The sequence below is a fragment of the Phyllostomus hastatus genome, unplaced genomic scaffold, assembly GCF_019186645.2.
Source record: "Phyllostomus hastatus isolate PE091 unplaced genomic scaffold, TTU_PhHast_1.1 phas_contig_86, whole genome shotgun sequence".
NCBI lineage: Eukaryota > Metazoa > Chordata > Mammalia > Chiroptera > Phyllostomidae > Phyllostomus > Phyllostomus hastatus.
The window spans coordinates 79,990,677-80,014,414 of record NW_025333977.1 but is presented as its reverse complement, the minus strand read 5'-3'; the positions used below and the strand labels follow the sequence as shown (position 1 = coordinate 80,014,414).

The 23,738-nt window shown below is 38.8% G+C and overlaps 1 protein-coding gene across 24 annotated transcripts in view; it reads right to left on the bottom strand.

Annotated features, from left to right (window-relative positions):
- PHLDB2 (pleckstrin homology like domain family B member 2) overlaps positions 1–23,738 on the bottom strand; it is a 235,180-nt gene that overhangs the window by 79,603 nt on the left and 131,839 nt on the right. For all 24 annotated transcript variants that reach the window (XM_045851269.1, XM_045851280.1, XM_045851268.1 and 21 more), the window contains one exon: positions 11,613–12,949. In XM_045851269.1, coding sequence (XP_045707225.1) covers positions 11,613–12,949 — 1,337 coding nt within the window. The remainder of the gene's footprint in view (positions 1–11,612; positions 12,950–23,738) is intronic.

The following is a 23,738-nucleotide window of genomic DNA, read 5'->3' as shown; positions in this document are numbered from 1 at the left end:
GGTTATAAGGATGCTCAAGAAACTTAGTGAGGACCTCAACAGCATAAGATAGATAATCAGAAACAAAGGATAAACTAATTGAAATAAAGAACAATTTACAGGGAAACAACAGTAGAGTGGATGAAGCCAAAAATCAAATCAATGATTTCAAACATGAGGAACCACAAAACCACCAATCAGAATAAGAAGAAAAGAGAATCCAAAAAATCTAGGATAGTGCAAGCAACCTACAGGACAATTTCAAGTGTTCCAACATTTGCATCACAGGGGTGCCAGAAGGAGAAGAGGAAATTGGAAATCTACGTAAAAAAAAGTAATTAATGAAAACTTCCTGAATTTGGTGAAGGAAATAGACATGCAATTTCAGGAAGCACAGAGAGTCCCAAATGAGATGGGTACAAAGAGACCCACTCCAACACACATCATAATTAAAATGCCAAAAGTTAAAGATAAAGAGAATCTTAAAAGCAGTAAGAGAAAAGCAGGGAGTTACCAGCAGAGGTGCTCCCATAAGACTGTCAGCTGATTTCTCAACAGGAACTTTGCAGGCTGGAAGGGATTGGCAAGAAATTTTCAAAGTCATGAAGAGCAGGGACTTACAGCCAAGATTTATCTTTGCCCAGCAAAGCTATCATTTAGAATCAAAGTGCAGATAATGAGCTTCCCAGACACGAGAAAACTAAAGGAGTTCATAATCACCAAGACATTATTATATGAAATGTTAAAGAGACTTACTGTATTTTGCTGTGTATAATGCACAGTTTTGGGCCCAAATTTTTGAGGTAAAAATAATGATGGGCATTATACATGGGTATAATGACTACATATCATGGGTATAATCATCCCATGTATAATGCACACAAAAATATGGGTGCAAAATACAGTATTCAAGAAAAAGAAGATCAAACCTATGAACAATAAAATGGCAATAAGTACATATCTATCAACAATTGAATCTGAAAAACAAAGAAAACAAGAAGAACCAAGATAGAACTATAGACACAGAGAACATTTTGATGGTTGCCACATGGGAACAGCGTGTGCAGGAATAGGTGGAGAGATGAGGGGATTAAGTACAAACAGGTAGTTACAGAATAGCTGTGGAGATGTAAAGTGCAGCATAGGAAATAGAGCAGCCAAAGAACCTATACGCATTACCCATGAACTTGAACAAAAAGATGTGGGGATTGCCTGAGGAAATAGGGGCTGCTGGGTGGAGAGGGACAAGGGGGAAAACTTAAGACTACTCTAATAGCATAATCAATAAAATGCAATAAATAAATAAAATAAAAATAAAATAAACAGATAAAATAGAGAAATGGGAGAAATGTCCAATAGTACTACCATTTGTTTACATTTTTACCTTGGCTTAAGTTTCAAAGAATCTTTTTGTTTGTTTCCCCTGAACAACCAGTCTTTAAAACACAACTCATTTATATAATTTTAGAATATTATGTAATATTTTACTTTAAGAAAAAACCAATACATGAGAGGTACCAAGACCTTAAGCCAAATCTTCAACATTTAAAAAATAAATCTATCCTAAAAAATATAAGGAACTCTTCATGCATAAAGAGGTTGGTAATATTAAAAAGTAGTAATATTATGTGTTAAAATTTAAAGAGCATGCTACAGCATTTTATGTATAGAAACTCAGAATAAGCAATAACATGTTTTCTTTCTATATTTGAGATATTAAGAAAGTAACATTTTCCTTTCTTCTAGGACAACTTTGTGATATGATAGAAAAGACAGACTTTCAAAGTTCCAGTTCTGTTATTCTGTAATGAAAATGATTAATAATTGTCTGAGAATCTTGTTCCTTTTTTTCTACTTAGCATTTTTTCAAAATTGTCTTTTCTTGAAATCTAAATTAAAATCCCAGATCTGGGACATGGTTTTAGCAATTTTGAGCAAGAAATATCATTTTTTCCAAACCAAAATTCTTCAACAGACCATGTCCTGACAGAAAGGTTGGCCCTGTAGTCACTTAGAAGTCAGCAGAGCAAAATTCTTGAATGTTTTGAACTTTGGAATACTAATCTCACTGACCTCTGCTTCTGGGAAGAAACACTAAGTACAACTAAGAACCCTGGACATTTTATAATGTGTAAGACAAACATAAAAGACTCTGAAACATGGAGAAAAAGCAGCAAATAAGCTAGGAAGTAGGACCCAAGGAAAAAACACAGAACCAAGTTTCTTGGGACTTCCTTTGCAGCATAAATCCCCGACTTGGAGCTCAAGACAGGCAACAACATGCAACACTCTGCCTCAGTCTGCAGAGAATTATGCAGAGAGAATAAAGCCAAACTCAAAAGGTTACATAGCATAACATTGTATTTATGTTCTAGTCTTGAAATGAAGAACAGATGAGCGGTTGCCAGGGGTTAAGGAGATGAGGGTAGGAAGAAAGTGGGAGTGGCTATAAAAGGGCAACAGGATAAACTCCTGTCGTGTTAGAAGTCTTCTGTATCTTGACTCTATGAAGTTCAATATCCTGGTTGTGAAATTGCACTATAATTTGCAATATGTTACCACAGGAGGAAATTGGGTGCAGGGTACACAGATTCTCCATGTTATTTCTTGTAAGTGTCCATGAATCTACAGTTTCCTCAAAATAAAAAGATTAACATTTTTAAGTGTCTTCCAATAGGTCTTAACTGGCAATTTGAGATGGCCGAATCAAAATTCTTCTGCTGAAAAAGTGATGAATGTGTTTGTATTATTGTATAATACTTGTTTTGGACTTTAAAAAAAAGTGCAGACTTTTTAAAAAAAGCTCAAACTTTTAAAAACATTCTTCACAGCAAATATTCCCATAAAGTTTTCTAGAACTGGGGAAAAAATTCTCATTGTCAGAATTAGCCAGCACAGTCATAAACTTATTATTTGATGAGAAAATTTTAAAAGGTAGATCATAAATGGCTTTTAATTTAGAGATACTCAGTAATTTGACAACAAATACAGGAATCACTTTTCCTTGAAAGTGTCAATAGTCCTCCCTCACCACTCCACTTACATGTACCTGTAGGTATAGACATACTACATTTTGAATGTTCATCTAGTTTGTACGTTTTTCTATGAATTTTATTACTGTCCTTTATTTCTTATGTAATGATGACTCTTCAAAAATACTGATTTATCATTGCTAAAGAAGAATGAAACTTTTTCAATAGCGGACATGGTGGCATACAGGGACTCCTTTTAGTCTAAATTACCTTTTGTATTTCAGCATTTAGCCCCAGAATGCTGCAACATGCTAAGTAAAATCCACAGTACAGGTCCCTAGATTCTGAGCAGGAATTTTTAAATGTGTGGCACCATCAAGAGGCAACAGCTTATACTGCTACTGTAACAAGAACCTAGGGTTTGCCTTCAAATACAGAAGCACCTGCTTTTAATAATAACTGTCATAGACCAGTGTAACACAGAAGTACACTAAGACTAGCTCTGTGTTTCCCCAATGTTGAGTTACTAGATTATTGCTAAACACTTTTTCCTTTTTCAGCCCCCTCTTGGCCCTATAATTGAAGAAGAAAAATAATGCAATAACTGTTTTATTCTAGGTTAACTGGGGGCTGTTGACAATCCTAATTTGCTAATGATTGGCTGTTTCAATATTTACTGAGCATCTACATATATGCCAGCAATTTGCTTTTTAAAAGATAAAGTCTTTATTCTCTAGTGACTCAAGGTGATCCAACATCAGAAAACAGTCTTTTTTATATTACCACTAGTTACAGATTTACACGTATTTTATTAGAAGTAAAAGAAGTCAGCTTAGAGAATGGGTAACTTGTTTAGGCAGTAAATAGCATCACAATTTAATTCTGTGCTGTCCACTATATTATAACTAATTTCACTTGTTTTCTCATTTTTCTTAACATAAGATTTTAAGTTACGTGATTCACATTTATGGTTCACATTGTATTTCTGAGCTAGACTCTATAAACCTTACAAACAAGGCATTAAGAGTGAAACTATCCAAACAAGGCATAAAAGTGAAAGCAAGCAGAGATTGGCAAAGAACCAGTCGTCTGCTTTAAACATCAAAGCTAAGTAAACCAAGGCTCCATAGAAACAAGGCTATGCTAAATCTGAAGACTAAATCAATTAATGTAATAATGGACATTCTGACTCAGAACGTAGGAAGAAATTTATAATTTCTTAATATCCCTTTAGAAAGCTGGAGCCACCAAGTTTATTTGGTTAGAAGGACCAACCTCTCACCCCATTTGCAGTTGATCTGGCTCCCTTCCCACTAATGCAATCATTTTTTTAAAATTAAAACTACAGTCAGGATGTAGCAAGAGGAAGAAGGGCCACATCAGGAAGGAGATGCCTTTCAAGTCAGATTAGAGGACCAAACAGTTTTCAATACTGAAGCTTGCCTTCACATTCCAAACACATTCTTCTTAAAAAAGTAATAATAATACTATGGCTAAGCAACAATAGTCATCCTCTTAACATTATCCATTCTGCACCCACCAAGAAATGATGTCAAATTTACAAAACAAAAAGGGGTGAATGCCCTAATTTCTTTTCTGGGGTAGAAGCCACTGAAGTGGATGCAGGGAGAAGCAGGTGGAGGAGCAACGCACAAGCTACAGGTGGCATGTGACTTTCACCTGGCGATCCTCACTCTGCTGGGGTTTCCACGCAATTTTTCCCAGTTATAAACCCCGTTCACTCCCTGGTCTTTAAAATAGTATCTGCATCTTACCACCATGAAATGAGAGACCATATATATTTATGTTATAGAATTCCATAATTCCTTAAATACGCTCAATTATACTTTTAATTACTTTTGGAAACACTAGAGGTCTATGGTCTTACTCAACAGTACACAAGCCTTGGTTTTCGTATGACCTTGCAGAGCACCAATCCTTACAAAGAATGCTATAAAATTTCCAAAATAAAGAAAAATAACTCATTTTCATCTTTTTATTTTTAATTGAAAATTGGGAGTGAATTTCTCCATTTCTAGGAGTAAAAAGAATGCATCTATGTTGAGATATTTGTATTTTGTATACAGCTTCACTGTTACCTGGAAGGAAGTGCATACACTTAAGGCTGAAATGCATGGGAACTAGGGGTACACAGCCTATAGTACAGAGTAAGCAGAGCCTCAATGAATGCCATAAATAGGTATCAAAAAATCCACTTACTGTTCTCACAAACTAACATGTATGCATTTCTTGCCATTACTCTAGTCATCTGGCTAGGGGTGGATACACATCAGTGAGCAAGACAGACACAGTGCTAGCCTCTTACAATTTAAAATCCTTTAGTTATAAACTTTCCACAGGAGCTGTTGCAAAATACCTTCCAAATGGTGGAGAATCTTTGATCCAGGCATTTTACCTATTCAAATAATAACTACCATGGAAACAATATATGCCTCAAAAGAAATCCAACCTTTATCTTCCATATGCACGTAAAAAGTTAGAAAGCCCTCTTCCATGATGCCTGATGAGAGCTGGCATCATATTACATGTTTGAGAAATGAATGCCAAGTTTGGTCCTACATAGTTCTAAATGGCGACAATGTTGTTTATCAGGGCACCACAGATGACCGTTGTCAACTGGAAAGTAAATACTGGATTGCTACAAAGCAATTTGTGGAAGACCATTGGTTCTCCACAGAAGCACAGATGCTTTTGGTAATGGAACCAAATGAATACTCTTAACAGCAGTAGGGTTTGCTTTAACATTGTTTTCCCCTTCCTTGCCTTTCTAAAATGACTTTAACTGCCCTCAACCATAAGAAGAACAAGATGGCCATTGCTACCTCCATATTACTGGGAGGGTATCAAATGAGGTATCAGGTATCAAATGAGATTAATAAAAGAGTATTCTGGCTACTTTGTAAAGATTTCTGTAGCCTCTGGAACATCTGTTTGTCAAACAATCAGCATTACCCCACATGGAAAATCAGCATTCCATTACATGGAAAACAGCTCAGAACCAGGAAGTTTAAAGGATCACGGACCAGCCCTAATGACGTCATGATGTCTATGAACTGAAGCACACACACTTCATGCACACACGACCCTCTCAAGACCTCACTTACACCTAGTAACTGTTAGTTTTGGAACATTTTTAAACAAGGTTTGATATCTGATTTCTAAAATCATAAAAAAAAAAGAGAAAGAAATGGCTGGCACCATGACAAAACCAAGGTTTGACAGCTGAGAGCAAGAAAGAAGGAAGAAAAATTATTCAAAAAAACTAAACAGCTCAACTAGCACAGCTTTTGGAAGCTATTTAATGTAGATTTCAAGAAAATTATGATGCCTCATTAATAGGCCCTTGGAGACTCATAATTAGGGTTCAGACTTTAAGACTCAATATAATTAATTACCTTGAGTTTTCAAATAAAGATTGAACAAGTAAAAAAAAAAGTTGAAACACTGCTATAATTAAAGCTAAGCTAAAAAAATACCCCAGAAATTATGCTTTGTGAACCAGCTTTGTGCCTGCTTGGTGTCCTCATTAATGAATTCAATAAATCTTTGGCATCTCTTCATTCTGTGTTTGTGTAAGAGTTGTGTTTATTTTTTGAAAATCAGGCTGTGACAATGTGGAGGTCCCAGTGAAATGCCCAAGTGGACTGCATCGCACACGAAGCATGTATCTCACGGGCTGGAAGCCCAGGCAGAGCTTTTCTTGGCTCCGTGGGCGAATCCCAAATGACAGCACAACTTCACCTTCACTGACTCGGTATTCTCTGAAGGTTTTGTTTTCCTGCCCTATGCTTTTGTTTTTGTTTCTGATTCTCAGCCAAGTTTGATCTGGGTTTTGGTCTGCACACAGCCAATTCTTATGATCCCGCTCGGTGGTAGCAGTGACTGGGAAGCGGGTTTTATGGTTGGACCACTTGGTGATCTGTCCCATAGACCTGGAATCTATCTACTCTTGCTCAGGTGAGAGGTGACTGGACATTTGTTAGTTGTTGGTTTTAATTTGTTGGCTGTTTTTCCTACTTCTGAATTCAAATTAGGACAATATCTGGCACCCAGCTGATAAGCCACCAGTCTGTTGAGATCTGGAAGAGTGAGACTTCATGTTCCAGTGTTTACTCTTCACCTGCAGCTGAAGCAGAACTCACTCAATAAGTTCTGTATCTGTCTGTGTCTCTGTGCCCGAGGGGGGAGATCACTGTGTGGGAGATTACATTATTGTCCTATGTCCTAAGGACAATAATGCATTAAAATAAAGGACTTCTGCTTCTGATTAATTTATAGAGACTAATAGCATTTAAATAAACCTAACATTTTCCAAGTTCTAGAAAACAAATGACTCTAGTAATTTTAATGTGTTCCTCATTTAGAAAAAGACCTTTCTCATCCTAACTGCTGACTTTATGAGCATTTTTTCCTAGAAAATAAGTTTACGTGATTAAAGCAAATGCTTATATTAAGTCAGATTGATTTAATAAATCTTATTTTTAAAACAGCTCTATATCTTTGCCTTATTTTATCAGTGTGTATGGTATAATACAAGTGTAATTTCATTTTTAAACAGGTTGGATTTGGTTTATCATAAAGAGATTAGTTTATCTGAGTGTCTTAAATGTCATATATTAGATAAGCTAAGATTACTTCCATATGATGCTTCACATTGTGAAAAATATAAAACTTGTACTCAACTAAATAAAATTATAATGGTAATCAATCTTTTTATATCAATAGTAATTATGTTTTATATGTATCAGCTTAAACATAATTTCTAGTATCTTTTAAGTACTTTTGTCTTAAAGTGTCTGGTTGTGCCAGTATGTGAAAGAAAACCATGAAGAACAAAAGTTGATGAAAATTTAAAAAGTGCAGGTTTGCAGAAATGGAGCTTTATTTGACTTGTTTTATAATACCTGCAAAGAGTTATGTCTATAAAGACACAACAAAATGTTAAAATTTTGGCAAAGTTTATAAAACTTTGGTAATTATTTATGAAGTAATTATTTCTTAAAAAATGACATGCACAACAAGGGCCCTATTAATGCAAAACTAAAATGCAGTTATCTCTATCGAAATGACACACTGATCTTGGAGAAATCAGTCCATGCTTACAAAAGGCAGTAAAAGTGTATTTTTCTATGTAATCTGCCCAGAAATGCAAAGTTTCAGAATCTCATAAGAGTAACTTTGTGTGCATTATGCTAACTGGGATGTATTTAAAGTGACAAAAAAGTTTCTCATTTCCAGATGACTTAAGATTTCTTGTTTTTTATAAAATAACTTACTGCCACTTAATTATTAGATAACCAAACCGCAAACACTCGTTCACAGGCACAGACAACTGGTTAATATTTGATTCTCTTTTCCCAAGATCAGATGAAAATTTAGAAAAAAAAATTTTCCCAGATAGCTTTCATATCTGAATTATCTTTAAATTTTCCCAGAGGACCCTTGGGCAGTCACAAAGATTTATTCCTTAATCTTACCCCCTAAAATGCTAGAGATAATTAGGTTTGTTTGCTATGCCCCTTATTTACAAATAGGTCAACATTGTCAAGAATTCCATAGGAAGATTGATCAAGTCAAATGAGAAGCTCAGCCTTTCCCAGGCTAATTTCGTACAGGTAAAATACTGTGATACATGCCCTGGCTGGGTGGCTCGGTTGGTTGGACTGCAGTCCAGGACACCAAAAGGCTGCAGGTTCAATCCTGGGCAGGGCACATGCCTAGGCTGCAGGTTTGATCACAGGTCAGGTGGCATACAGGAGGCAACCGATCAATGTTTCTCTCTATATTGATGTTTTCTTTTTCTCTTTCTCTTTCTCACTCCTCCCTCTCTAAAATCAATATGCATATCCTTGGGTGAGGATTTAAAAAATATAATACAAATAAGCTCAGAGATCACATACTTATAGAAAGATCTTGGATATATGCCAATGTCCTCATCTTCTAGTTTTTACCCTCAGGCGAAACACTGACTAAAAAAGATCAGCATCTTATGCCCTGGTAGAAGATTTTTAACTTTCCTTCTTGCTGATATTTGTTAAATCTGCCAAAGATGAACCATGGCCACTTACTCTTAACCTCACCAGTAGTCTCTGCTTTTCTCTCACGCTTCCCTAAAGACTCTGCTTAAGTTGTAGACTAAAATGTGCCTTTAACAAAGAAAGAGAGTCTCAGAGCCTCATGGATAGAACATTATCAGGTACTCTTTGCTCTTAATAGTTCAAAGAATAGACTTATGGGTAGAGGTTTCTGAACTGACATTACATAGACAAGTAAAGGATGAGACCTTTTCAGTAACAGGCAGCTGAATCAGATTTTCAGGGCTTCTCTTAGTCCAGAAGTAGAGGAATTCACATAATTAAATTAATGCTCCAAGAGGCAGAGGAATAAGAATTAATTACATAGAACTAGTGGAACTGACATAGGAAATCTAATTTCTAAATGTAAATATGTGTTTTGGAAAATTATGGGTATTATTTTCAATGTTCTGTTTTCTGATGGGAAAACCCTTGAACATTCATCTCGATCTATCTCTAACCTTCAATTTAGTTGACTCTGATTTTGCAAACTAAATGAAACATTCTTTTAATGGTAGCTGGTCCTTCTTGTTCCCTCAGGTTTCAGGGAGAACTATTTTTTCTAAAACACTTTACTTTTTAATGGCAGTAACATTACTTGCAGAGGCTCAAGAATAATCTGTCCTCGGTTTTACTGAGATGTAATCAGACAGACCACGCAGCAGAGGCCAAACCTAGAGTGTCATACTTAAAAATAGCCTCATTTCATCAGCTATGACAAGCCCATTATTAAGGAAAATAACTGGAGCCAGTACCCATAATGCTCTTCCAAGAAGCTCCATTAGGATCTATAGGGGGCTGACAAGACACCAGCTTTACAGGCAGTAAGGAAAGTCACTGCCTCAACTGCCAGTAACCTTAGCAGACATGGGGACACTAGAGGGAAGAGGAATTCACCAACACTTATAAATGCTAAAGATGAAACCCAGTAGCAATGAATTTTGAGGTTTGTTTCATATCCTTGGAATAAAAGAATAAATAAGAGCATTTGAGGAAGATTTTTGGAGTGATGGACACCACTGAAATGCTCTCCTAGGTTTTTAAATAAATGATTAGAGAAGTTAATTCTCCGGCTTCATAAATAATAGTTGTTCAGCACAGTACAAAGCTAGGTTTACTATCCATATACAATACTGCTTTCACATGTTAATCAAAACTTCCTTCTGACTGAGCAAAAAGGAAAAGGACTCATGGACATGGACAACAGCGTGGTGACTGCTTGGGGGAGGGGGTATAAGGGAGTTAAATGGTAATGGAAAAAATACAATGAAGATACATTTAAAAAAAAAAAAACTTCTTCTGGACTTATGCCAATGAATTGAGCCTAAATACAATGCCTTTTGTGACCATGAAAAATATCTGGAGATTATGATAACTAAGGAAACTGCCATATTTGAGCATCATCTAACAGACCGACCCAAGGAATGTCTCTCTAAGGATATACACACATTTGTTTTCATTCACTATCACATACTAGGATATTTTGAAACTATAAGAATAGACATTAACGCATCACATCTGAGTAATGCAAATAGTTCTTTTGCTAAAATGTGAAACAAATTTTGTCCTGTATAGATGCCAATAGTTTCTGACCACTATAATTAATCCAAATGTTACAATTGAATTGCCCTATAGGGCATTAGCTAGTCTGATATATAATTCCAAAATCTTATTCTAGCATACTTTCTTCTGGTAACTAAAATATTTTTTATACTTCCACACCTTTGTAAACCAGTTTTACCACCCTGCTTCTTCCCTCATTAAAGAGATACATAATTCATCATTAATGAATCAAAATAATCTGACACCAATTCATCCTATGAGCAAAAACAAAACAAATTTAAAAAACCCTTATGCTTTAAAGAAAAGAGAGCAAAAAATGTAGTAGTTTCTCTCCATTCATTATGAAACTCTCAAGGAATGTTTCTTCCTTTTTCATTATTTTCAATATTTTCCACAACAAGCGTAAATCCATTTTAAACAGAGAAAGACGAGGCAAACAGTTTTGAGTATGTGCAGTAGGGAGTCACTGTGGGTACTGAGAGACACGGCTGCAGGGAGCCTGAGGCACGTGTGGGGCGTGCAGTGCAGAAAAGAGGTTAGACACCATGTAGGCAACCTTTCACTTTTCCAGACACCTTACTACAGAGTCCTGCCTAGATCTCGATGCACTGTAGTTTCACTATTTCTATCGCACCATGTACATGCAAGTTTGATGATATGCATAATACAAGTTGGCGTTTCCTCACAGCCTTTAAAAAAGAAGTTTGTAAGACCTAAGAAATTCAGTAAAATTCACAACTACCTTTGTTAGGCTTCTCAAGAATTTATACCTGTGAGAATTCTGAAGAGCAACTTAACATAACTTTGGGCAAATGTAGCCTACCAAACATCCACAGGTGACTAAAAACAGTGATCTGGGAAGAGGAGAGAGACCAGTAGAAATTCTAGGAAGGTTCAGCAGTGGCTGGTGCCCAAGGAAATTCTACTTGCCCACATGTAGATCCTTGGAGCTTGTCTCCAAGAATCTGTTCAATGAAACAGTGAGGTCAAGTCAGATGATTACCAATCGCTCCATCTCCTGCTCCCTGAGTCTCTCCTCCCTTTGCCGCCGGTGATAATCCATCAGGTCATCGCGGCCTGAAATGGAACTAATGCTGCTTTTCCGTTCCCGAAGGGCAGGCTGGGGAGTTCCTGAGGCCTGTCTGAGGCTCTCCAAATGGGCATCATCCAACTCGACAGATCCACAAGAGAAGTTCCTCCTGGCCGTAAACACTCTGTCTGGCTCTATGGGAGGAAATGAATGGCCTGAGCTGGTCCCGGAGTAGGAAGCCTTATCAAGGTCATCAGAGGTACCGGAGGAGGTGGAGGCCAGAAGCATCTTCCGAGCCATGCGAGGACTGCCGGGGACACTGAGTGTAGAACTTACATAAGGACTGCCCTCAGACACAGAGGTTTTGTAAGGTAAAGCCCCTGAGCTCAAAGAAGAAAAATTCAGGTAATTGTCATTGTCTATTACGCTACGAGGTAGATCTTTTTCCCCCAATTTTGTTCGTTTGGAATTGCCCAGAGAGTTTCTTGGAGGCACACTGAGAGGCTTCAGCTGGTTCTCTGTGGCCCTGTGCAGCCTGGGGAGCGACCGGCTATAGGCTCCCATGTGACTCAGGCTGCTCCCCGAATACTTCCTAGTTCTTAAACTGATGTTTTCAGACGCTGGCTCCCTGTGTCTGGTCAACTTGGGCGGAAGCACCAGGTTGTCCTGGATGCTCATTTTTCTGGCTTGCTTTGGACTTGAAGGCATGCTCGCTGCCCCTGACCTGCTGATTGGGGAGGGGCCAGTGTCTCCGAGGGAGCTTCCATTCCACATGGCCTGAAGGGAGCCAGATGCCTTTCGGCTTTCCAGCCCCCCGAGAAAGTACACATTATCATGGGATTTATTCCTTGAGCTATGTTTAGAATAGGGAGGCTTCTCGGAGAGCCTCAGGGACCTCTCACTGTCCCGGCCAGAATAATTATCGAAGTCCGCTTTCCCACGTGCATAGCCGCTGAGGGAGGGTGAGGCACTGCGTAAAGGAGTGGGAGGCTTCACGGCAATATTTTTGTCAGTTCCATCATAAGAGAATGGCTTGCTCCCCTGGATTTTGGCCAAGGAGGGGTTACTTCTGACACTGGTTCCCAAAGGGGAGGGGCTTCTTTTTGCAGGCACAGGCTGTGACAGGGTTAAATAGGAACCAGAATAGTCTCCGTTGGCTTTAAATCTCAGGCTGGAAGAATATTTCTTTGGGCTCAGGCTCTCCATCGTGTTTTGGGAATCGTTCTCCAGGGAACTGGACGCAAAGCTTGCCTCTAAACTACCGTTCTGTTGTTGCATCTGGCTATGCTCTGTCATAATGTTGCTGGAATCTGTAAAGAAAAAAAAAGAGAGAAAGTTTTACTTAAAGAAGATTTAAAAAGACCAAGCACTTGTCAGCCCACATCTGAACAAACAGACTTGCAGCCTGCCCTAATGTAACCAACAAACACAATCTCTCTTTTAGTAATAAGCCTAACCAAAGTATACTGCAAAATAAAGGACAATGAAGACCACTAATGTGGGATATTTTTGTTCAAAAGAAAAAAATAATTCAAGAGAACATCAGTGATATTTGAGAAGAACAAATCCCTAAACACAGGTGAAGGATTAGGCTGGCACATAAAAAACGAGCATTTCCCCTTAGTGTCCTAGTCCTGGGCGGACCACCTGCTTCCTGAGCACCTAGCAAATGCCCAAAGGGACAGATGATGTAATGGGCCTTCCTTTAGATGTCTCTGCTAGAATCATCAACTGTGCAAAAGTAAAGTCCTGAGGAAACAAAATTCACACTCTGGCAGAGAAAGAACATGCTATGTGAGGTGCTGACCAAAAACATCAAGGTTAGAAGATGGCTCTTTAAGAAAGGTTGCAACAAACCTTCTCAACAAAATAGACTTTCTTACAGCTCCTGCAACCACCAGAAAAAGGTGAGTAATAGAGGAAATAAAGGAAAGAGTGTTCCCTAAATTACTGCCCTATTGGAGATAGGATGGGTGGGTTTTTAAAACCTGAAACTGACATATCCTTTGAGTTCCCGGGTACCCCAAGTGCACCATACTCATCCTTGATCTCAAACTCCCTCCTCTTCCAGAAGTACCTTCTCCATCTTTTGCACCTGTTTGAATCCACCCACTCCTCAAGATTCAGATTAGAATTCTATCTTCCATGATTACAATTTCTCTGAAAATGTATGCATCCATACAAATATTTTTAGGCTCTAGCTTGAACAACATTAACTGAAGAAATAAAGTTTTAGCATAGTCTATGAAACTATATTTGAATTACAAAGTATCACTGCAAATGAGAAGGCTTATACATCTCACTGAGGAAAAGATTTTCTTTAGATCATCATCAAAGTGAAAGCACAGACATTTCCATGGAACTCAGGCATGGCTAAGGTGGTCCTCTGACTCCTCAAGCCCCTCAGACACTAGTTATCACATCTCTGGTGTCTACCTAAACAGTGTCGCTTATGGCTAGTAATCAATTTCAGAATGTGCTTGTTTCTGTAACTAGGCACAAGATGAAGGAAGAGAGTTATGTTTCACATTTCTCTCTTATCTCCACCCTCGTCTGACTCCCACTGTCTCATAGGTGAGACACTCAAAGAAGACAAATTTTAATTTCAATCACAGCCTTCCCCACTCCCTCTCAGCCCCAGATCAAGGAACTTCATCTTGCCTGCTCAGCCTCACAGACTTCGCAGGCAAATTCAGGACAGCCTAATAAGGAACTGCTTTTTGTCCACAGAGTGGGACTCAGAAACAGCCTGGCTGCTTAAATCCTGGCAACGGACTTAGTATTATACATCACCCTATAAAGCTGCAGCTTCCCCCAACAAGCTCCACCATGGGTTTCTTATCTTCCAACCGAAAGCCCTGCCCTGATGAATAAAAGCATAATTATCTTTTGAAATGTCCTAAAAAAAAAAGGAATTCTCCTTTAGAATTGCCTCCCAGCTGGAATCCGGGCCTGCATTTGGTTCTTGCCAGGTCTTTCATTCCTCAGGAACAGCACCATCTCTGCCCCCTGAGACAAACACCCCTCTCAGCAACTACCCACTACTACCATTCAGACCTGGAGAGCAGCAGCAGCCTGGTCTGAGACTTGTCTCACCACACCCTCTTGGAGGACTGAAACCAAAATGACCTCTAGGCTTGGTCCCTTCTATTCCCAACTATCTTCATCTCTGGTGGGTTTGCAGTCCCAGCAAACTTCAGTCAATTCCCTCAAGTTACATACCTTTGAACTGAGGAAACAAGAAAATAGGTGGTGCATAGTGAGGATATTATGGCCTTATTTATTATGAGGGGGTTAAGGAACTCCCTCCTTCAGTAACTCTTCTATCCTCTATCACTTTTCTATCATGTCCTCCCTCATTTTATTTATCAACAAATCCTACCAACACTGTCCTTAAAACATATTCTCATCTGATCATTTCTCACCATTTCCACTGCTACCTCCCTGTACAGGCCAGTATCTTCTACTGCCTTGTCCATATGCCTCTTCCCCTACAACAAGAATAACCATGGACTGGAAGCATGCAGAAAAGTTAGCAGTGGTTTTATCTAGGTGGTGATTTTTAATTCACCTTTCTCATAGTAGTTTTTTACTATTTTCCACAGTTTAAACAATGCATTTGGGTTACTTTCACAATTAGAAAAAAAAAACCTGCTTAGTGTAAAATAGTAAAATACAACCTATAGCAATACTTCATTTTCAGGTTAATCAGACTTATTTTACCTAAACTCCTGACCAATTTTTGAGCCAGGTATTAGCTCTTCCAAAAAAAGTTTATTTGAAAGAACTTTTGATTAGACTAACTTAATATGAAAATATTTGAAGACTTTCACAAATCTTCTGAACTCTTCTAAATGGCTCAGGCAAAACTGTTAATTATGATAATTTACCCAACTTATATTTTATACATCTAAAAAAACCACAAAATCAAATACAACACACTCCCTAATATGAACAGTATAAACAGAGTATTTATTTTTAAGTCTCCAGATGTTTGCTGAACATACCTTAGACAATAATATTGGTATCCTCATTTTTAAAAAATGTACTTACTAGGATATTTTATGATTTCATGTCATTCTGCTTATTATATAGAAAAAAATTTAATCTCAACAGGTAGTTCTAGGTACTTCATCAAGTAGGTATTAAGTGCCTACCACATATCAGACACTGGTATGCAGGCATGAATGTTGCCCACTAATATTCCCGCTCTCCTCCTTCCAGAAGCACAGCAGAGTTGCTCTTCCTCATCCCCATGACATTCGATGTGGTTATGTTCCTTGCTTTGAGCAATCAAATGTGAAAGTGACATGTCAATTCCAGGCTGATCTGTCAAGAACTGGAGCATGGGTCGCCATTTCCACCCTCCTGCACACACCCAAGTCTGCGGAGGCTTCCTGAGGCCACACTCTCCAACGAGGACACCGTGGAACAGGGCCCTTGCCAACCCTAGACTGCTGTAAGCCCCAGAGATTTGGGAGTCTTTCCTAGGAAGGTGTTAATCCTCATGAAGTGCCTGCATACACCAGGCCTTGAGCTAGGCACTGGAAAGGATGTGGTCAAAGATGCCCTGTCCTGCCTTTGGGTCGCTTACAGACCAAAGAGGGAGACACACATATGAACAAATGCTCTAACAGTGTCGCCCACACCTAACCTCAGTGGAGGACTGAATTGACAGACTGGTGAAGGGGCATGAAGGGAGGCTAACCCTGCGAGACTGGTAGTCTGGGGGAAAGAATGACAATGAACTTAAGTCCTACTGAAAGAAAGGGAATTTGATGGCTATTATCCAATAGTAGCATAAAGCCAGGTCCACACCTGAAATGTTGTGATTTTAATGCTACAAACTAAATCCCAAGCCCATTTCAGGCCAAATTACTGGTACATCCAGTGAATATCCTGTCTCTGACGAAATAAAACCTGTGTAGAAAAAAAGCCAGTTATTTTCCATATCATGCTCCTTAAAAATCAAAAATGTAACTTTCTTGGGATAAACTGTATTTAATAATCATGCATTTCCCTCCCGTAGTTAACCCTTTCCCACCTCCGCCACTGCGTAAGACATGCTGTCCGGGCTTCAAGGCAGGTGCCTGCCCTCAGAGTGACTTACATTGGACAGCATCCTCCAACCATTTAGGATATTTTAAACAAGGATACAAAAGGAAATCCGTAAGTAAGGTGTTAGAATAAACAAAAAGGGAACTAAGGCCAGTAGGGAAGACTTTGGTTTTAAGGTAATGTATAAAAAATGAGAAACAGAACTGAGATAGGAAAGTTATTCCCACAATGTGCAGACACAGCAATCCAGAAAGCAAGGCAGAGCAGATGTTACTAAATAGAAGTCAAAGCTAAGCAGAAGCCCAAACTTTGAGTGTTAAATATTTACCCTCGCAGTACAGAGTTGAAGGGTTAACACCTCATGTCCAAATGGATACTTGAAAGTTTAATATTTGACTTAGAAATAGAAGATATTGATGTCATTTTAGGTAAAATGTATTCATATATTTCACCCTGTTTGCAGTTGCTAATGCTACTTAATCAACACAAGTGAAATATTACCAAACTATTCCCTTTCTATTTGGGCCAATAAACTGTAGGGGACCTCACTGCCCTGCAGGGTGGCAACACTTGGTTCACCCTCCACCTCACACACAGTCTTATAAAAAAAACAGAAATTATTTAATTACTAAAGATTTGTTGGCCAGTCAAAATACAATACCAAAATATTCAAAATAATATTGGCTGGAAGAAGATATCTGCTCGGCAGCCTCCAGGGAGAGACTAGCGGGACATTTGCAAACAATAAGCCACATCTGAGACGCAGCCACACAACGCTGCTCCACCACACATGTTTGTAGGAGAAAGTCACAGATGATTGGGATGGAAGGACATTACAGAAAATATTTAAAGGGATATATTCATGTTTGACACCCCAGGTTTTCAGTTCAACCTTACTGGGTCTGTTAAAGATATATAAAAATTTGTACATTTAAAGACTTACCGAGTAAGGAATGAATGTGGCATTCATTCCTTTTCCTAAAGCTTAGTTGACCTGCCACAGCTGAGTGCATACGTATACTCATCTCAGCCTGCCACAAATGAGCGCAACTCTGCAGGTGGACAATCTGCCACACAGGTGGCATTTCCGACCCAAGGAGTGACAAGAATGGCTGTTGACACCTCTCTCTTTCCCCACTTCTGGAGTATTCTTTTTGTTGCCTGTGAGATCACCTGAGTGGAGTCTAGAAATGGGGGAAGGATAGGAGAATACAGAACAGTGTGTACTGAAAAGGGGATTTTATGAAAACTAACCCGACAGGGTGATCTGATCATAAATTCCTAACTGGGCAGGTCATGGTGGATGGTCATGCTCACGCTCCAAGCATGTAATCTCTTTAGTAAAAGGTTTATCTTTGCCTTAAGCAAGCCCTGTCCAATGTTCCTGTGCATTTAGGTTAACACACTTTTGAAATGCAAACTGCCATTCTAGGAAGCATTGTTGTTGCTTTTTTTTTTTCAGTGTGCTGAGGTCTTGCTTCTAGGCAAATCCTGTTTGGCTCAAGTAAATTTTTATAAAAATTCTCTACAGGTTTGGACATTCTTATGTGTGCAACAGTAACCAGTAATGTGCCTTGAATGAGGATGAAGGTGTGGGCAAGGAGAGAGGAGGCAGGAGGGTGGAGAATATGATGGAAGAGTTGGGGTTTAACTCCCCAGCAAGGAGAGAGCTCTGCAGAAAGATGGCATCAGAGACTGCAGCTGAGGTTAGGAAAAGAAAGGAGGAGCTAGGTGGAGGGTGAGAAGAACACTGCAGGTGTTGCCCAAGTGCCAAAGGAGAGCCACCCCCCCCCCCACCCCACTGTGCAGGGGAGGTCTGTGTTCACATGTGTAAGAGAAGAAGCGAGGAGGACTCCAAGGTTTCTACACTCTTGTGTTTATTTTGGGTTCCATGTCTATTTTATGTAAACAAAAAAGTCTCCAGGAAATTATAAAATCACTGCATCATGTTACTGTGGAAGTGTAACCGTCCCGTGGGCTGCAATGGCTGCATGTGCAGATCCACAGAAAGGGCCTGGGGAAGGCATCTGGCGCCCACGTGAGAGAAAAGACAACACTGGGGAGTCTAAACAGGAAAGAAGCTGAAGTGTTGAAACGTTTGGACTTACTTTCCAAGCCATAAATTCAATCCCCTCAGACCTCTCGTTATTCCGTCACCTGAAACGCACATTACCGCCTGGTCAACTAGAACATGGCAGGAATCAAGAAGAGACCTCAGAAAGATACCACAGACAGTCCCAGTACTTTTTTCCTAGAGAAGAAGAGAATCACTTGATAACTTAATCTCAAGGATCATGTTCAAAAGTGTCTTGGTAGATTCTTTTCTCTTTGGCTCAATTCTGGCATTCTTTTTTAAATATATAGTTCTCCAGCTCCATTTGTATCAAATAACATCTCAGTGAAGCCGATCCCCTCTGAACTGTGTCACCAACAGTGAATTTACCGCACTGTGAGTGCTAGAGCTGTAGTGATGTGGTTTCAAGGCTATGAGAACATGCCCAGGAGCAAAGTTTTAAAAAAATTAAAGAAGTTTTTGCTATGCTGTGTTGTGCTGGAGGAGAGAGGCTTAGTCTGGCCTATATAAATGCAGTTTTCCAGGTAATTTACACCAAGACAGTTTGGAGAGTCCTGAATTATACAAGTTAGTTGTCATTTTACATCACAGTGCACAGACACTTCTTAGATCACCTACTACAGCAGGAATTAATGAAAGGAAGGCTGCAAAAATAAGTGATAGAAAAATGGAAATCATTTTGTATTTCTGGGGGAAAGCAGGGACATAGATGAGAAGCAAATTCAGGAAAAAGTAATCTCAAACAAAAAATCAGGAAGCATTAGGTTAAGATTTTTACTTTATAACAAAGTTTGCTCCTCCACCTGGTCCTACAAAAGGGCCCTGAGAGCCAAGGGGCTGGCTCTGGGGGAGTATTTGTTGCAGACAGTGACTGCTGCCTGCTGTTCAAAGCTCTCCCAGAACACTGGTGGTCCACAGGCTGGTCTCTTTCAGCACTGATGTTTATGCTACAACAATGTTATAAATAAAGCATGTACTGATGACATGTAATTGAATTCAGACACCAGCTTAGAACAGCCCCTCAGAAGCAGTGCCATTCTTTACATAAACGCTGGCAGGTATTTCTGTGGAGACCAATGACAACAGATGGAGCCTGAAGGGAAGCTTTTAGAGGACTAAAAGGTAAAAACCAGGAATTCTATTTCAGCCCCACACTTCAAGCTTAAGCATGGAGAGTGATGAACACAAAAAAACCCTCCCTCTTTTCTCACTAATCCCCACATGAAAACATGATGAAGAAGGGGGCTAATCAGGAGCTCCAGGAAGAACCACTTCCTTCTCTAGCAATATTCTCATTTCAGAAACCCAAATGCAGCCTATTTTCCCTATCCTGCATTATCCAAGCACCACTGTTAGTCAAACCCCAGTCCTTCCAACTCTCCCTTTGCAAACTCACTTTCCTTCTTCACAAATACTTCCTTTCACCACTAAATCCTTCTCAGCCTCCCCCATCTCTGCAAACAAGCCTCACCTCTCCACAAAGACCCACGCCCATTGGCAAACACTATCTCCCCACAAATGTTTCCAGATCCTCTCTTTTACATATCACTTCCCCACAGTTTCTGCAAGCATCCCTACACCCACACCTTCCCATTGTCCCCATGTCCATCTCTGCAGAACTTCATCATCTCCCACTCATTGGTCCACGATTCCTAAACTCTGTTCCTGTAACGCTTCCTCCACACTCAAGATTTTATATCCCAGGGCAGGGAAAAAAAGCTGTTAGTGGGCATAGTACTCTTATTATTTTTTTGCAAGTCAACATAGCAGCAAATGGATTCCACTCCTTTTCCTTTGTACCAATTTCTTTCTCATTTAAAGATCTGCCCATTTGAACAAAATACTTATTATCCACTAGAGACTCATAGGTAAGTTGATTATCTCCAAGGAGGACATTTTCATGTCTCAAAAAGCAATTCTATAGAAATAAATGTATTTTAATAGCAGGATAATAGTTGTTTTATTCTTGTAGGTTGAGCCTATTACAACAGGAGGCTGTAAATCTTACTGTGTGTAGACACACACACGTGCACTCACAGCCACAGAGACAGACACACACTGCCCACATGCCCACAGCAGTCTAAAATAAACAAAGGCTTTTTGTGACTGCCAGAGATGGCTCTTTAGGACCTAGGCAATGTGAGGCATCCTCAGAGCTCACCAGGAGTGTCCAGGTGATGATGCACAGCAGGGTAGGGATGGAGTAGGCACATGGGGACCACAATAACCATTATATGAGTCTCAGGACACTGGAGTACACAAGTTTCTTTGTTTTCTTTGGTTTTTGCTTTTGAACCTCTGCTTTATTACATTCCGAAAATATGTAAAAGAAGAGGTAAGGCAAACCATTAAGAAAAGTACAGTATCAGATGATGTTACTGAGAGGACAGGAGCACAGAAGGAAGTGGTAAGTGACGGGGAATAAGGAGAACATTAATGCAGAGGGAAGAAGTGAGGACAAAAAGTAAAAAAAAAGTTTCAGTTTTTTCCTATCACAATAAAGGAGTCCAACCACACACTACCATGCTCTTCTTTCATCTCTAGCTGTACTGAAGTCTAAGCTTTGTCAAAAAGAAAAAAAAAATCACTCCAGATGGCATTCAAAGGTTCTTAAAAGTAATCACGATCAACAATATTTCAAGTGAGGATCTTTTTTTTCAGTTTTATAACTTATTTTCAAAAATGAATTAAGATTCCTTGAACTTTGTACATTTTCATATTTTGTGACCTTTTACAATTTTTTTATTTTTCAATTACAGTTGACATTCAACACTATTTTATATTAGTTTCTGGTGTACAGCCCATCAAATAAGGATCTTTACGTCCAGTTATCAGAGGCTACTTTTAAATAAGTCTAGATGGTTTCATATTAGGAATTCTTAAGAACCTTAGAGAACCCTTAGTGAAGAGGGTAAAACATCAATTACAGGGGTTTTGAAAGTTTTGTTAGTCCCTTGAATACATCACGTTTGTATGAACTTTAAAGTATTCTTTGCAGGGTCTCCAACCTGTGGCCCGCAGGCCACATGCAGCCCAGGATGGCTATGAATGCAGCCCAACACAAAATCGTAAATTTACCTAAAACATTATGAGATTTTTCTGTGTGTGTGATTATGTGTCGCAATGTATCTAATCGTGCTGAAGGCAACTCTTCTTCCAGTGTGTCCCAGAGATGCCAAAAGGCTGGACAGTCCTGATAGACCATTCAAAAAATGTGGATGCATGCTTCGGGTACTAACACTCTTCGGCCAGTGAGGAAGGCAGGGGAGGGGGCGCGGAAAGCAGAAGCAACCTCAAAAAACATCTGGGTCATTCAAATTCCCTTCCCACTTGCAAAATTCCTGACTTTTACCTAAATAGTTAAGATAAGACTTTTATTGATTGGAGTCACCTTTTATGTTTAAACGATCATTAAAGTAGCTAGTAATACTTAAAGGAGAGACGGTATTAATTCAGTAAGTATTTACATATACATTATAAATTAAACTCAACACAATGATATGGTAGGAAAATTCTCAATTAAAAGTATGTTGGCTCCTATAACATAAAATACAAGGGATGGAAGAATGGATCAAACAACATCACAAAGATGCGTAAGTCTATACTCTGGACAAGTCTACAGAAAAAGAGTCTTCAGCCGGCCAATGACAAGAAAAATATCAAAAACAAGAGATAAAAGGGGCTGTTCTAGATTAAAAGAGACTCTGAAGATGTACCAATTAAATGCAATATATAGGCCTTGTCTGGATCCTGTTTTGGACAATCCACCTATTTCAAAAAATGTATGAGACGATCAGAGATTCTAAGCACTGACTAGAAAATAGATGATATTGTTAATTACTGTTTTTAGGTGTGATAATTATATAGTTTTATTTAAAAAATCTTAATCTCTTAGAATTACACTGTAAATTACTTACAAATGAAACACTATGGTGTCTGGAATTTTCTTGATAACAATCCATGTTTTGGAAGGAAGACAAACAAGGTAATTGTTGAAGCTGAATGATGGGTAAATGTGATTTTACTACGACATTCTTTTAACTTCTGTGGATGTTGAAAGTATTCCATAATAAAATATTTAAAAGTAAGCAATGTACGCATTCTGAAAATCAAAATGACTAAAAAGACATGGAAACTGGCTTAAAAATTATAGCAGCTCACTTGACAAAGGATGGGGTCTTTTCAGTGGCTCCTTGTTGATTTTTTTTCAGTATGTAACACTGACCCTCTTGCATTAAGCTCCAAAAAACTGATATATTTTTTAAGTACCTGGGAGGAATTTGAAAGGAAATGCATTGTCCAGGTTACAAGTATTGGGCCATTCATTATATTTAGGACACTTAAAAGAAAGGGTTAGGTGGGTAACTAAATTTCACCACTTACATGTGCCCAAATAAAAACTATCTCTTTGGAAAGTTAACATGTAAAAGAGTATTCACAAGAACCACCAAACCTGCCATGTCTTGAAGAATGTCAGCCTCAAAAAGCATTAAAACATATGCACACTTCTTACACATTTGTGTTAAGACAGAGACCAACATATTTTGTAGATTCCTAAATTATGTTAGTGCTTTTCTCAAAGTGGGTGAGTTCTGTAGGGAGGAAGTTACAGACCCCTATCTTCAGGGTTTTTTATAGAATCCTAAAAAAACTATAGTTAAAGATTTCTAGCCCTGGCTGGCATAGCTCAGTGGATTGAGCCCGGGCTGCGAACCAAAGTGTCGCAGGTTCGATTCCCAGTCAGGGCACATGCCTGGGTTGTAGGCCATGACCCCCAGCAACTGCACATTGATGTTTCTCTCTCTCTTTCTCCCTCCCTTCCCTTTCTAAAAATAAATAAATAAAATCTTAAAAAAAAAGATTTCTAAAATGTCCCCAAATAAATCTAATGTTTCCAGACATTTCTCATTCCTGTTTACTGGTACAATTCATCCCTGGGTGAAGATGATCCTGAGAGCAGACCAGGA